Source organism: Poromitra crassiceps (assembly GCF_964638095.1).
Source record: "Poromitra crassiceps genome assembly, chromosome: 20".
In the NCBI taxonomy this organism is placed as follows: Eukaryota; Metazoa; Chordata; class Actinopteri; order Beryciformes; family Melamphaidae; genus Poromitra; species Poromitra crassiceps.
The window spans coordinates 29,237,147-29,253,924 of NC_139637.1; the positions used below are offsets into that span (position 1 = coordinate 29,237,147).

Genomic DNA, 16,778 nt, shown 5'->3' on the forward strand with positions numbered 1-16,778 from the left:
GCTTAGTGATATGTGCTTCCGGGACTACGGCAAGCCGGTTGGAACCCTGTCGCCGTCCTTAAAACGTCACTGCTTAAACTCCCTAATATCTACAGTATGTATGGGGCACAACTCTTGACAAGTAGTTACGGACCGCCGCTGCCCAGGGACCAAATCAAAATGTGTGACAGACATATGAATGGACTAACCACGGACCTCCTTATTTGCGTGACGCAACTCGTGGGCGGTACATTTTGAAGAATGCACGTAGAGAGCCGGGCTTCCTTTACAGCCACGGTCACGTGAGCAAGAACAACTCACGATTCAGTAGGTCACGGGTTGGCTTGGTTCCAGCCTTAAGGAGCATGATACAGGTTAGACACCACTTTGCATTCATATGTGGGACTTTTATGTAGCAATTAGGATTCTCTTTTGTTTTTCCCCAACACATAGCTGCATCTAGACTAGGTTTTGTGAAGCATCTGCCACGCGCACATAAAAGCCCTCAAATCTAGCAATAACACCTGTGACGATTTTAATACACAATAATCAATAAATGTTCCCTCGGAACATTACCTCCGTACGCCGCACGTCTGTCCTGATCTGTCCACCCGTCGAGAGACCACTCACTGCAGTAGCCTACATCACCTCCAGTCTGCAGCTAAAACTCCTCCCCTCTGAAGCTAAAAATCCTCTTCTCATGAGCTCCAGCGAGTGACACTTGTGTCCATCTCCGACGATAAAGTTATCGGCTAAAGAGCATTCTGCAGCCGGCCTACACGAGCTGAGATGGTCGCTCCCAAATGTATCTTTGCAAATAGGCGTTATTTTGAAAAACCGATTGCATATTTGGGGGTCAACTAGTTTTTACTACGGTACTAGTTACGTTTGACTACTGAAACTATAAAGTGCCGTATTAACCATAGATAGAGCCCAAACTAAACAGAAAGTAAAAAGTTGCCTTTGGGGGGGAAATGGAGCAGTTTTCTTTTTCTCCTGTCAAATGCATTCTGGGCAACCCTAACCTAACCCAAACTATCATACCAGACAGAGGGTCAAAATGCTATTGGTTTTGGTGGTAAATTATCGTACAAATACGATAATTATCATACATCTGGTGTTTTGGAAAGTTTTCTGCTGTACACATTGACTGTATATGATTATTATTACAGTAAGTACAGTAGCCCAAGTGTCATCACAGGTGTTATCTGCACAGATGGCTTTTTTTTTAACATGTGAATTATAATGCCACCTTTTTCCTCCATATTTCTGCCCTGGGGGCATGTTTTAATTTTGTTTTTGTTTTTTGGGGGTATTTTCAGAAGAATCTTGAGTCCTAACTGTAAATCTTTTTTTTTCTCTTTACCTGCACCATGCTCTTTAAAACTCGTTATATAAGGATTTTTCTAAATGTCTATGGAGAAAATGAATGGGGAACTTACTTCCGGGGCAATGACATCACGAAAAGTCATGTGACTGTTGAGCTCTATAGCCTACTTACAGTATTATGAGATTTAACATGTCTCTTGACCTTGGAATCCATCCACTGAGTTGATGGCTTCTGAAGCCCCTCCCCCATGGAAATCTGAGTGAAGGACATGGTGAAACGAGCTAACGGTTTGGAGAAGCAGAGAGAAAAATAGGTTCAGATGCAAAACACCTGCTTCATTAACTCAAAACAAAGGAGATAACGGAGAAATGTATGAATTGTTTTCTCCCTGCTCAACATTAGCCGCAACACCAACCACCATAACAGCAACAACAGCTATCATTTCAAGAAATAATGTATGGATGCTCCCTATTTCTCTATTCAGCATGGATTGATATACTGTATCTTAATATTTGAATGAGGTAGAGTCAAAATCCATATCTGTACGGTACAGATATGGATTTTTGAAGGACGATAACCATAGGCGAAGTTTGACTTTTAGCTTTGGGCGGGCCACTTCTGCAGGAGTCAGACGCTCGCTTCACGCTTCGCGCGCCGGTGGAAAAAATGTGTCCATTTTACATTTGAAATTTTGCCCGTTTGAAGCCAGATATAGAGGAATATCTCATTTTAAGGCTGGCATCATCATGGTCTCTCTCTCTCTCCTTCTTTGCCGGCGAAACATTTGGGCATTTTTTTTTGCCGTTTGAAACCAGATTTAGAGGAATTATTATTGTACAGTAATTACAACAATTAGTCTCTGAATAATAAAGTATTATTATTAATAATAATAATAATAGGCTGCTGCTGCTACTACTACTACTACTAATAATAAAGTCATCATTATTGTTATTGTTGTTTTATTATTGTTAGTGTTATTAATCAGAGTAATTATTGTAATTATTGTTTAATAAGTATAATAATGGAAATATAAGAAATATTAGAATATGTGTAGAATTACAGAACATTAATACTCATTATTGTATGTTTAGTAATGTAATGTATATTATATAGTGCTTCACTGTTCACTGTTGCTTTTGACCGTGCTCAAAGACACTTTACAAATATAGGATAAAATAACTTTAATAAAGAGAGAAATATTAAAATATATGAGAGAGAGAGAGAGAGAGAGAGAGAGAGAGTGAGAGTATAGGTCAAAAGCAACAGTGAAAAGGTGGGTTTTGAAGGCTTTTTGGGAAAGATGACATACGAGTATGAAAGACTATGAGTTTTTTTGCTTGTCAGATGTGACTGGGGAGGGCATTCCAGAGGGAGGGGGCGGCTGCAGCAAGGCCCTGTCAGAGGCCCCCTGTCACAGCTTTAGCAAAGAGATACTTGTGATTCTTGTCAAAGTGGATATAAATTGTATGAGCATATTCAGCCAGACAGTGAGATGGAGATTTACAATGGTGACCACATTTTTTTTTCTTTTACTACTGGCACCATTAACATGCCGATACCAATGGACCCATTTTGGTAGTGAATATCCTGATATCTGATATTTAGATAAACAGCAATATCGGCAAACCAATAAATCAGTCTAAACCATATAGGATCAGAAATATCAACGTATATTGAAGATATACAGTACAATCTCATCTTTAAGCAGAATGAACAGACTGTGAGCCTGTACTGTAACAGTGAGTTTTGGTCATAATTGCGCTTACTCATTGTTGTAAAGTCCCCAAGGTTTCTCCTCATTCTGCCACAAGATGGTAGAAAGCGAGGCGAAGAGACAGCGTAGCCTTCACAGGCTCTCAAGATGAAGAAGAAGAGACAGCGTAGCCTTCACAGGCTCTCAAGATGAAGAAGAAGAGACAGCGTAGCCTTCACAGGCTCTCAAGATTAAGAAGAAGAGACAGCGTAGCCTTCACAGGCTCTAAAGAAGAAGAAGAAGAAGAGACAGCGTAGCCTTCACAGGCTCTAAAGAAGAAGAAGAAGAGACAGCGTAGCCTTCACAGGCTCTAAAGAAGAAGAAGAAGAAGAGACAGCGTAGCCTTCACAGGCTCTCAAGATGAAGAAGAAGAAGAGACAGCGTAGCCTTCACAGGCTCTCAAGATGAAGAAGAAGAAGAAGAAGAAGAGACAGCGTAGCCTTCACAGGCTCTCAAGATGAAGAAGAAGAGACAGCGTAGCCTTCACAGGCTCTCAAGATGAAGAAGAAGAGACAGCGTAGCCTTCACAGGCTCTAAAGAAGAAGAAGAGACAGCATAGCCTTCACAGGCTCTCAAGAAGAAGAAGAGACAGCGTAGCCTTCACAGGCTCTCAAGAAGAAGAAGAAGAGACAGCGTAGCCTTCACAGGCTCTCAAGAAGAAGAAGAGACAGCATAGCCTTCACAGGCTCTCAAGAAGAAGAAGAGACAGCGTAGCCTTCACAGGCTCTCAAGATGAAGAAGAAGAAGAAGAAGAAGAGACAGCGTAGCCTTCACAGGCTCTCAAGATGAAGAAGAAGAAGAAGAAGAAGAGACAGCGTAGCCTTCACAGGCTCTCAAGATGAAGAAGAAGAGACAGCGTAGCCTTCACAGGCTCTCAAGATGAAGAAGAAGAGACAGCGTAGCCTTCACAGGCTCTCAAGAAGAAGAAGAGACAGCGTAGCCTTCACAGGCTCTCAAGAAGAAGAAGAGACAGCGTAGCCTTCACAGGCTCTCAAGAAGAAGAAGAGACAGCATAGCCTTCACAGGCTCTCAAGAAGAAGAAGAAGAGACAGCGTAGCCTTCACAGGCTCTAAAGAAGAAGAAGAGACAGCGTAGCCTTCACAGGCTCTCAAGAAGAAGAAGAAGAGACAGCGTAGCCTTCACAGGCTCTCAAGAAGAAGAAGAAGAGACAGCGTAGCCTTCACAGGCTCTAAAGAAGAAGAAGAGACAGCGTAGCCTTCACAGGCTCTCAAGAAGAAGAAGAGACAGCGTAGCCTTCACAGGCTCTCAAGAAGAAGAAGAAGAGACAGCGTAGCCTTCACAGGCTCTCAAGAAGAAGAAGAGACAGCATAGCCTTCACAGGCTCTCAAGAAGAAGAAGAGACAGCGTAGCCTTCACAGGCTCTAAAGAAGAAGAAGAAGAGACAGTGTAGCCTTCACAGGCTCTAAAGAAGAAGAAGAGACAGCGTAGCTTTCACAGGCTCTAAAGGACTCAGCCTTGAGATGGGATGAAACTGAATGACATGGAGAGCCCTGAGCCTCCTGCCCGCATGCATTCAACTCAAACACAATTCAAATTGATGACCTCATCAAATGACATTCCAAGCAGATAGGCCACGTGAATGGATCTCATGACATATAGGTGAACCTTGGGAGGCAAGTGGGGGGAAGGAGGTTTCCAATCAATACTAGGAAAGAGGAATGGTCAGCGCCTCAAACATTATTTACGGATACCATACCACACAGCACTACACACACAGCACTAAATAAAAGCCCACAACCTTATTGTCATTTCTTTTTATTTCTTGAATGTGTCCTTATTGAGATTTGTTACATGTGTTGTGATTTTTTTTTTGTTTCCTTCTATTTCTTGATTTAGTTTTTGATTGAGATTTGTGTTCTATGTCTTGTTATCTTGTGTGTGCACTGTGGAGTGGACCCCAGGAACAGTAGCTGCTAATGGCAGCTAATGGGGATCCGAATAAACAAATAAACGTTCAAAATAAAAACCCAGAACCTTCAAAATAAAATCCCCAAATCTTCAAAGTTAAAGCACAGAACCCGTCAACATAAAAGCAACGAACCTTCGAAATAAAAGCCCCCGCCCAAATAAAAGCCCATAGACTTTCAAAATAAAAGCCCAAAACATACACAGACCTTCAAAATAAAAGCTCAAACACACACAGACCTTGACGGTTGTTTTGTGGCCCACCAGAAGAGATTTGAAGGCCGCATAGCGGGCTGATAATCTAGTAGTTTAGAAGTCTTAGTGTACCAATAATAATTCTCTCTCTCAAACCTGCCTTCTTTTCTCTGTAAATCTAACGTCAATCTTGTGTTTCTGTTTTGGGAGTTGGATGCTATTTAGGCCACTGCTCTGCTATCTATGTGTGATTTACAGTCCATGATCTGATCCACTGTGTGCCCCTCCCCCCCACCACCACTACACCCTCGGCTGATGGTGATATGATCGTGAATTGTCAAATTGATGCTGCCTTCTTGTGTGGGCGTTGAAAATCTCCGGGAGGTGGCGGGCTTATTTGTGTAGCATCTCCTTCCCATTGGTGGTCTAATAGTATCTGTTGTGATGTGGTGTGGTCACACACACACACACACACAGGCAAGCCTCCAGATAAAACACAGAGGACGAGGCTCTGAGCACAGAAACAGCTGCTACAGCACGCTCCACTGACGCGGATGCACCTCTGCTGGAAGGATCTGCCCACCTGCTCAGGTACACATTTAACACTTCATTTAGACAGTTCCTGCTTTAAAGTTAGATTAACCACTGTTGTAGAAAAAAAAGAGAATGTACTCTGGTAATACTAAATACCTGCCGTTAAGTGATCAGCCCAGGAAAACATGGACTGTGCACAGGTCTAAATGATAGAAGTCATAAAATGGTCAAATGCATCAATGCATTTCCAACAGGTTCTTAAAAAATGTGGCGGCTTTCACAGGTGAAGGTGAAGTTACCCTCGGATATTGAGATTTAGAAAACTAAATAATCTAACGCCCAGACTAACCTTCTCCAGCTTCGCCTGCTCGCTGTGTGCTGGTGCTGAACAGCGCTGCAACTAAGCATTATTGTTTTCATGATCCATTCATCTGTTGAGTGTTTCCTTGATTAATCGATTAGTTGTTTGCTCTATAAAATGTCAGAAAATGGTGAAACAATGTGGAACAAAGCCCAAGATGACGTCCTCAATCTCTTGTTTTGTCCTCAAGCCAAATAAATTCAGTTTACTGTCATAGAAGAGTAAAGAAACCAGAAAAATAATCACATTTAAGAAGTTGGAATTAGAGTTTTTTTTTCTTTTTTTACTTTTTTCTCCGTCAAAAATGACTCAAACCGATTATCAAAATAGTTGTCGATTAATTTTGTCGATGGACTAATCAAGTAATCATTGCTGCTCTAGTGCTGATATCTCTGTCTCTCTGTCTGTGTGTGTCAGGGATCTTGAGATGGAGTGGTACGTGGTGGTGCTGGTGCTGAGCCTGCCGTGCTGCGTGCACACAGACACAGGCTGCAGCTCGGAGCAGTGTCTCAGCTGCCTCAGTGCCGACAAAGCCGCTTCCCAAAGCCTGGTACGTTCACTCATCAATGACATCACCAAAAATGCACTGCTTTTATTCAGATATAGCCTATATATACAGTGATGGGGTAGTTTCTATATAGATGTGGGTGAATTACGATTATGAGTGAATTGTGAATTCTTATGACCTAAGGTTGGTAATCATCATAGGGTTAATAGCCACCAGTAGGAAAGAAAATCAATTAGGGCCTAAATAATAGGTTATTGATTATTAGGCTATAGCTTATTTGCTGAGAAGCATTTGTTTGTCGATTCTCCTCAAAATACCCATTCTGCATACATTTGTTAGTTCCTACTACACCTACTGCAATATATTATATATATATGTAGGCATATTACCGTCATTTAACGAAGTTATAAAGATTTTAGCGCTGTTATTAACACTATTTGCCCATTGCTGATACATACCTTTATCTTGATTGCATTTGCCCCTTCTATTGATACTTGTTAACATTTAGTTTTTATACCCAGTTTTGAGATTTATATTGCGCTTTACAATCTCTTATCCCGATGTGCCCTCAGTATTTCCCCCAGGATTTAGTGAGACTGTGAGAGGTGGACCTCAGACCCTCTAGTGCGGTCCGGGGGGCATGGCACCCTGAAAGAAAACTTTGTACCCTACTTTAAGAGCAAAATTAACAAATTAGACTATGGTGGGACAAATGAGACGGTAACATTTTACAATATTGCACCACAAAAAAGAGTCAGAAACTAAATGCTAATGAATAGTTAACATGGAGTTAGTGGATGACTCTGAATCATCAAGTACTTAAACAGCATTGTGCAGGTAAAAATAAATCGGAATTTACATTTTGGGCTCATGATTAGTATGAAAAAGAAAGAAAGAAAGAAATAAACAAACAAATAAATAAATAAATAAAATTAAAACAAAATAAAAATAAAGATTTAAAACAAATCACAGGCCCCCAGGGTAGACATGCAGCAAAAGGTGGCATTTTAAATGGGCGTGTGACATCACAAGAGGAGTGACATCACAAGAGGGATTACGTTCTGCTGGTTGCTGACAAAGGCAAGTCATGGTGAGTGGAAGAAGGTGACAGATACCAGGGCAGACACTCAGAAGGTGTGACTGTCACCTAAAGGTGACTGGTTTGTGTCCCTGTGACATCACAAGAGCGAGTTCCATGAAATGGAATTGTGCCCCCTGCAGGTTACAAAAACTAGTCTAAATGCAGCTATGTGTGATTTAAAAACAATATTTCTTTGACCCAAATCCCATTATTATAGACCCCTCCCACCACATAATGCAGTGTGGTCTCCAACCTGCACCATGCTCTTTAATGATAAATTACTTAAGGACATACTATTAGTGGCCATGTTAATGAACCGGTATCTAATAATTACTTACCTTAAAAAACAAGCATCATTCCTGGTTAGTTACTAAATGTCATGTAAACGATAACATCAATACTTCCTTATTACCCGCGTATTAGTTACTATTGTTGTGTCGTCTCAGGCAACCTAGTGCATCATACTGAGTGGCTACTAGGAATGCATCATTATTTACTGATTAGATTGTGCCCCTTCAAGTAAAGTACAGCATCACACTGAGTGGTTACTGGTGAATGCATCATTTCTTCATGATTATCTCATCAGTACTAACCATTGTTGTGCCCCCTCAAGTGAAGCAGGGCATCATACTGAGTTGTTATTTGGGAATGCATGATGACTTGACAATTATGTAAGGATCACAATTTGTAAAAAAGTAATTATATTACAGTAACTAATCCACGTCACTTCAAGTTACTGCATTACTTTCTCCAGTGCTGGCACAGCGCTAAAACGAAGTGTAGAGACAGGTGTGTGAGACTTTGTTTTTTGTCCTAGGTAGGCAAATACATTAAAAGTAGGCTATGGAGTTTGGCTGATTGTTGACTCCTCCTGTAAGGTTAATTATTGTTCCAATAAAGTGGATTGAGTTGTAAAAGGAGCCGGCTAAACGGGTTGTACGTCACTTTAATGAAGGGGTTAGCTAAAGTAATATAGTAAAGTAATGAGTAACGTAACTAATTACTTTTGATAACAAATAGTAAGTAATGTAATTGTATTACTTCTAAAGGAGTAATCAGTAATAAATAACTAATTACACATGACCGGGGGTGAGGGAGAAAAGTCCGGTGAGGTAAATGAAAAGAAGCACCCAGTGTGGGGCTTGAACTCGGGTGCCCACATTCATGAGCAGTGTTGGGCTTACTCAGGAGGTGTAATTACTTACTTATTACTGATTACTCCTTTACAAAGTAATAACATTATTTTACTTATCACTTGATATAAAAAGTAATTAGTTACATTACTTGTTACTTTACTATATTACTTTAGCAACCCCCTTCCGTAAAGTGACGTACAACTTGTTTAGTCAGCTCCTTTTAGAACTGAATCCACTTTATTGGAACAAATAAATGGAATCCCGACTGAACTGACTCTACAGCCTCAGTCAGTCGAGAACCAGACTCCCAACAAACACAAGAGTGTGTTTCAATTTCACCCTGAGCAGATCTCATTTATTTGTTAGGGTGATACAAACATGGTAACTAATGGTGAAGAAATCATGAAGTAATGATTCATTCCATAATAACTACTCAGTATGATACCCTGATTTACTTGAGGGGGCACAAAAATGGTAACAAATGGAAAGATAATCATGAAGCAATGATAAATCCGGAATACTGAGTCTCGGACTCAGTATGATGCCCTACTTTACTTGAAGGGGCACAAAAACAGTAACTAATGGTGATCTGATCACATTCCTAGTAGCCACTCAGTATGATGCACTACATTGCCTGGGACAACACAAAAATAGTAACTAATGTGTGAAGTAATGATTTGTTATTGTTTACATAACATTTAGCAACAATACATTATTATTATTATTATTATTTTATGTATTATTTAATTATAATTAGAGAGCTGTATGTACTGTATGTGGGTCTGTATACAGTATATGTATGTCTGGAGTTGCAAGGTGCACCGTGCGCTTATTGCATCCAAATTTGGGGAGGACACTTACGGGGACCTGACAGAGTGCAGCGCTGAATTTCGTACACGCACATAGTCATAGCGCCACCTACTGGCAACACAAAAAGCGGTTTATCTCGACAACTGTTCATCTGATACTTCTAACTTGGGGAGTGCACTGCATGCTGCGAACCCAACTGAGTGCAGTGACGAATTTCAGACATGCGGTAGTTTTAGTGCCACCTACTTCCAACACACGGTACTTCCACACGGTTTATCCCATGAACTGTTCATCCGATCTACTTTTAACTTGGAGACTGGACTACCGGGAACCCGAAGGAGTCGATGCCGAATTTCAGACATGCACATAGTCATAGCGCCACCAACTGGCAGCACAGAAAGCGGTTTATCTCAAGAACCTTTTATCCGATAGACTTCAACCTTGGGGAGTGCGTTGCCGAGAACCCGACGGAGTGCAGTGCCCAATTCACCTATCGCTTAGCTTAGCTCGCAGCCGTCACTGTGAGCGCTATACCTCAAGAGGATCTACACACTTTTGCAGACAGAAGGACCTGATATCATCTCGAAGCCATCAAAAAGGCCATTATGCCATGGAGGGATATGTACAACATTTTAAGCTAGATAAGCTTAAATTAAAGGCGAGAGTTTACAGGTGACAATGCAAGAGGGAGAAGCCTCATCGCTGTCATCACGATTGCAGATAACAACGTCCCAGAGCAGCATTGTTTATACACTGCATCCTTGTTTATCTTCTGTAGCCACACAGCTTAATCGACTGGAGACATTTGACTCGGTTTAGGTGCGGTTTGAGATATTGGATCAAATATCCACTCAGGATACCTCGTATCAGTGTTGCATTTACCCCTTGCACATCGTTTGACCATTTTTTCAACTTATAAATGTATAAAACTGGAGGAAAATAACACTTTCTAGTGCTTCTCTATGGAGCTCTAGGCTCAGGTTGTCCAAGTGTATTGTGGAGCTGGTACGCACTGTGATTGGCTCGTCTGCGTTCGAGGCGGGACTTAGCGATAGGTCAATTTCGGACACGGACATAGTCATAGCATAGCGCCACTTACTTGCAACACAAAAAGCAGTTTATCTCGTTTCATCCTCAAACTTTTACTTTAAACTTGGGGGGTGCGCTGGTGGGGACCAGATAGAGTAAAGTGCCAGATTCTGTGCAATTCAGACACATGAATAGTCATATCACCAACTACTGGCAACACACACAAAAATGTATCTCGAGAACCATTCGTCTTCAAACTTGTCGAATTTCATGCAATTCGCCCAATCACAACATGACTTTCACATATCTCGAGAACCGTTCATCCAGTCGACTTCAAACTTTTCGTGCATATTTTCGGTAATTCCCGCAGATTTGGAATTTATAATGTGGGACAAGTCCCACAATAGTTTGAGCGCCGATGTCTATATTATGGTTAAGCCGACGGTGCAGAACGAATGTTGAGGAATACAGACGACTGGTCGGACACATTACACGGCGGACTGTTAGCAAACGTTCGCTCAGCCAGCAGTGTTAATTATAGCCTCCCCGCTCGGCAAGTGTGACCAAACATCCCTGCATTCACTTGTTATTCCCAGAGCTGGCGTAATCCATATAAAACCCCTCATGCTTTATCCTAAATTAAACGTCCAGGGTTTGTGTCGGTCGGTGGCTCAAAAAACAACCGGCTAACGTTACGGCGGAGCTAACGTTAAATTGCGGGCAGGGTAAGTCCCTCTATAAACCATAATATCTGTGTCGTTTCACTTTTGATTGAAAAATGCTTCCACCTAATTTAAAGAAAACATTAATGTGATGTTGACTGATGCTCTGTTGTTCGGTCATGTATCATGGTGTAGTTAGCTAATCTAGCTCTAGGACCAAACAGTGACTTGAGTTGAGCTATAGGGGAGCAGAGCCATGATCTGTTTGGAGACCAATAAAAAGGAAAACAAACGTGCACATTTACATAAAAACATCAGTAAATATCAGATGTCTTTTCTTGAATCTGGTGGAAACATTTTTCAATAAAAAGTGAAACGACAGATGATTATGGTTATAGTGAGACTCCCCCCCCCCCCTTTTTAAATATACTTTATTCAATTATTCAGTCAGGGGTTACAAACATTTACAGTAATACATTTTTTTAAATATATATAAACAGTAGAAGGGAGTACTTAACAACAAATAAGAAGTCTGTTAGAAGGTGAGCAGGTGCCAGGGTGTGGATCTCTTTGTTCTGATGTCCAGTGTTCTTTGTCTTTTCAGCTCTGTTATGATTTGTTTACAGACCACTTCACCTGGGATGATGGCTTGGTGGATAACCTCGTCGTCCACAATTTGGCCAGACTTTCCATGCCTGCCCATTAACTTCAATAGAAATGTCCCCAATGCAACATTTTAATGGTAACATGGCAGTAAGAAAGGCAGATGTAGTGAGCAAAGATGGATGATTTAATATTCCATAGCTCGGACTGAACCAAATCTAACTGGCATCACTATTGTGAATACAAAACTAGAACGACCGCAATGCGGACTTATGCCTCCGCCATTAGTTCATTCTTGAGTCCAAATCGCCATTTGAGGCAAATTGGAAGAAATTCCGTCAAGGCGCTCCTGAGATGTTGCGTTACAGAGCTTGGAAATTGGGTGTGTGAGGTCACAGTGACCTTGAACTTTGACCACCAAAATGTAATCAGTTCATCCTTGAGTCCAAGTGGACGCTTGAGGCAAATTCGAAGAAATTCCATCAAGACATTCCTGAGATATCGCATTGACAAGCTTGAAAATGGCATTCGAGAGGCGACCGTGACCTTGACCTTTGACCTTTGATAACCAAAATGGAATCAGTTCATCCTTGCGTCCAAGTCGATGTTTGAGCCAAATCAGAAGAAATTATATCAAGCCATTCTTGAGATATTGCGTTAACGAACTTGGGAATGGCGTTCGTGAGGTCACAGTGACCTTGAAGTTTGACCACCAAAATGTAATCAGTTCATCCTTGAGGCCAAGTTAATGTTTGAGGCAAATCTGATGAAATTCCGTCAAGGCATTCCTGAGATATTGCGTTAACAAGCTTGAAAATGGCGTTGGAGAGGTCACACTGACCTTGACCTTTGACCACCAAAATCTAATCAGTTCATCCTCGAGTCCAAGTCGATGTTTGAGACAAATTTGATTAAATTCCGTCAAGGCATTCCTGAGATATCGCGTTAACAAGCTTGAAAATGGCGTTTCAGAGGTCACAGTGACCTTGGCCTTTGACCTTTGCCCACCAAAATCTAATCAGATCATCCTTGAGTCTAAGTCTATGTTTGAGGCAAATTTGATGAAATTCCATCAAGGCGTTCCTCAGATATCGCATTAACGAACATCGTACGGACGGACAACCCGGATCCATAATGCCTCCGGCCTGGCTATCGCCGGCGGAGGCATAACAAAGAACAATTCTGATATAATATGTGTGTCTTAGTAAAGTGTATCACTCAATACAAAAAATAAAGGCTTTGATAGAACTGAAAGCCTATGGCTCCTAGTCTGCAGATAAAACACATTGACAAAAGCCATAGTAATTCAGACTCAGGTGCATAAACTACAGATTAAGAACTTCCTTTTTTAAATACAAAAATGTGAAATAATTATGGCTTATCGGACAGGAGAAGCAGATGTGTCGTTTATCGTATCAGCTGAAAAAAATCCCTCGCAAAGTGTATAAATCCCCCCTATCTGAAGAACATAAGGGGGGAATTCCCCCTCAGTTTGAAAAGTGAATTTTAGGCCCTGGTGCAGTGTCGAATTTCGGCATACTTTTGCTCAGACCGCCCCAAAAAGTGCGCCCATGACAACTAATAGTCTGTTCTTAAGTAACTTATCATTCGGGAACTCCCTGTTAACTATTCATTAACTAGCAGTTAGTTTCTGACTCCTTCATGGGTAACTATGCCAGTTTTTGTGGTACAGTATTGTAAAGCGTTACCAATTAGACTATGGCGGCTAGGGCGGCTAGGAGGCAACTAATGGGAAACACTGGCCGTATAAATATAAACCTGTTTCTGTAATGGCGCCTACCAGCAGGAGTGTAGGCAGGAGTGTAGGCTACTTGTAGCTACAAGCTAACCCGAATGGCAATAAACATGTTGAATGTCTCGTGTGTTTCTGCAGTCTTGCAGCGCGGAGTGTGAGTTGGAGCAGACGGAGAGCTGCGGTGTCCTGGCGGCCGGGCGGGGGGAGCGGCTGGTTAAGCGTTACGGAGGATTCATTAAGAGGATCGACAGAAACAGAAACAAAGTCTTCTCCTTCCCGTGGCGTGAAAACGTTATCGTGAAGGGCGGGGCGCCGCTAGTCGACAAACGGAGGGACTTGTTGAAGAAGCTGGAGGAGAGAGAAGTGGCGGAGGAGAGAGAGGCGGTGGAGGAGAGAGAGGCAGCGGAGGAGAGAGAGGCAGCGGATGCAGAGGACCAGAGGCTCGACAGTAAGGTGAAGCGCTACGGAGGCTTTTTACGCAGACTCGGCCCGAAGTCCAGGAGGAGCAGCGGGGGGGCGGAGCTCGGCGGAAGCAGTCAGGAGGGGGAGGAGCTGACCAAGCGCTACGGCGGCTTCATGAGGAGGATCCGGCCCAAGATCAACAGCCTGAGGTGGGAGAAGCAGAAAAGATACGGAGGCTTCCTGCGCCGACACTTCAAAATCTCAGTGCGCTCAGATGAGGAGCCGAACGCCTACGACGGCTTCGGCCGATAGATGAAACCCCAGTGAAAACAGCTAAAGAACTTGGGCACATTCACTTCAATTACCACCATTTATCCAATAAGATCATTATATAATATCATACACCTGCCTTGCTTACTTGGTTGCAGATGGATGCGGCAGGAAGTAAAAGCCACTCTGTAACAACCATCAGTGTTAGACTATTAGCAAACCATTGTTTATTTATCATACAAAATGATGCTTGTTTCATAAAACATGTAATAAAAAACAATTAACTTCCCTATTTTGTCCAAGTTGCAAGGAAATCATACTTGTTTGGCTGTTTTGAGCCTCAATGTGTCCATCTTCTCCTGTATACACACACACACACACACACACAAGGCAATTGGGCATACATGCAACAGGCTACAGGCTCACCAAACTATATTGGAAACCGCATGGCGCAGCGGCATGGCACGAGGCACAATTGCTCAGTTGCTGCTGCACAGTAACCGAGCTGCGTCTGCGAGGCCGGCTTGACCTCGAGGGCAAACCAACGAGGTAGAAATGAGTGATGAGGAGGAGGGGAAGGCGGGCGAGACACAATAGGACCGAGCACTGCCAGTTCAGCGGCCGCGGCAATAAGGGACACTATTTGATTGGACTGTTCTTTCATCAAAATACACCGCAGAGGGTGTTAACGAGGGGTGTTAACGAGCATTGGGAAACAACTCTCAAAGTTTAGTGTTTGGTGGATTACTTGTATGCTAAATTAAGCAGTGGGTCACCAATGATTCATAAAAATTAACAGATAGGCTACTGTATGTCCCTATATCCCTAAATTATCACATTTTTAAATAGATTTTGGCATGAGTGCAATGCTGGTCTAATTGAGGCGTCGAAAATGAATAACCACATTAAGATACAGACTAGGCTATTTTCCAACAATGAACATTTTCTACACGTTGTGCTTTTAGTTGGTGTCAAGTGGTCAAAATGCCTAACCTATACTGAGAAAAAGAGGCCTTGGATTATATTGGAAGATAAATCTAACAGGCCTGTAAAAGCAGTTGACCTGAGATTTAGAGAACTATTCCTCCCAATGATCAGATGAAATAAATGGCTAAAGATGCATGATCACATATACCTACAATGAACAGTGAATGCTTTGTTTGAGATGTTCTTCCACCATCTTGTGGACATTAAGAGAAGTGCAAAGGTTCTGCTTGCACTTGCTCGTCATAATAGGTCTAATGCAGACATCGTAGGCTACAGAATCGCATGTGCTATTAATATAAGAAAATGTATGATCAATAATGTTTATTCTTGAAAATGGAACTAGTCTACAAAATAATTAAATTAAAGACTCCTTCAAAAATACATGGCACAAATCCACTGAGAAATATTTGTATTAAGGGTTTCACAGTTACAATACATTTGATAAAAAATAGCAATTTACAGTTAAATCATTGGTGAAATACAAATAATTCCTGACATAGAAAACTAATATAAATGTATGCAAATGCATGCTGAAAGTCTGAGGGCATCTTCAGAAAAACTGTCATAAATGACAACTGAATGTTGTAGCAAGTAACTCCAAGTCTGATACTTCAAACAGCAGTTATCAGTCTCTCCAAGATTTTGCTGAGTTCTTTCTGATTGTTGCAATCAAAAAGGCTTGATTTTGCAGCGGCTTTTCTCAAAGATTGCAATGCACTTTGCATAGTTTTATGTGATTTTCTTTGCTGTAAAATTGCGGGAACTGGCAAAAATAGCAAGTTGAGGGGTATTTTTACCTCTACTACCTAATGACAACTTTCTCAAAAATTGCAATGTAATTTGCAAAATTGTATGTGATTTTTTTGGGTGGTACAATTGCGGGAACTGGCAAAAATTGTAAGTTGAGAAATCTGCCATTTTTGCAGTGAAATTGCGGGAATATTGAAAAATTGCACGCCCCCACAAATATCACGGAGATTGGTTGAATGGGCATTAATTAATTCATTAATTAATTGCAAAATCGCAATTTCCTGGAGGGACTGGGTTATTGTAGAGTTACGAGGAGAGACCTCTGGGCCTGGGAGCAAGTGGGCTGTTTGTCTGTTTCAATTTTTGTTCTACTGATGATGTCACAATGTCTATGACATCATCAGTGATGTATGGATTGCGTCTGAAGGGTCGTCCGTTTTTATTGGGATTTTTAGGATAGTTATTTTCTTGCGTGATCTTTTAGCTTTTTGATTTCAACAGTTTAAATCAGCCGTTATATAATATGCATGAATGTAGGCCAGGACTGATTGACCAAAGTCACGCAGCAGCAGAGCTGCGGGCGAGGCCACGCAGCAGCAGATCTGCGGGCGAGGCCGAAATTGAGCAATTGTGCATTGAGTGACATCACTCGAGAGTACTCCATCAGTGATGGTCACTCGAACAATAATGTGATGTCATCAGTGAG

At 41.7% G+C, this 16,778-nt stretch overlaps 1 protein-coding gene across 1 annotated transcript; it reads left to right on the forward strand.

The window, feature by feature from the left end:
- Positions 1-6,496: 6,496 nt before the first annotated feature.
- Positions 6,497-14,377, forward strand: pdyn (prodynorphin; the record flags this gene model as incomplete). Its single annotated transcript, XM_083657032.1, has 2 exons — positions 6,497-6,628; positions 13,802-14,377. The coding sequence occupies exons 1-2, from the start codon at positions 6,506-6,508 to the stop codon at positions 14,375-14,377; spliced, it is 699 nt and encodes a 232-aa protein (XP_083513158.1). The 5' UTR covers positions 6,497-6,505.
- Between the last annotated feature and the right edge of the window lie 2,401 nt (positions 14,378-16,778).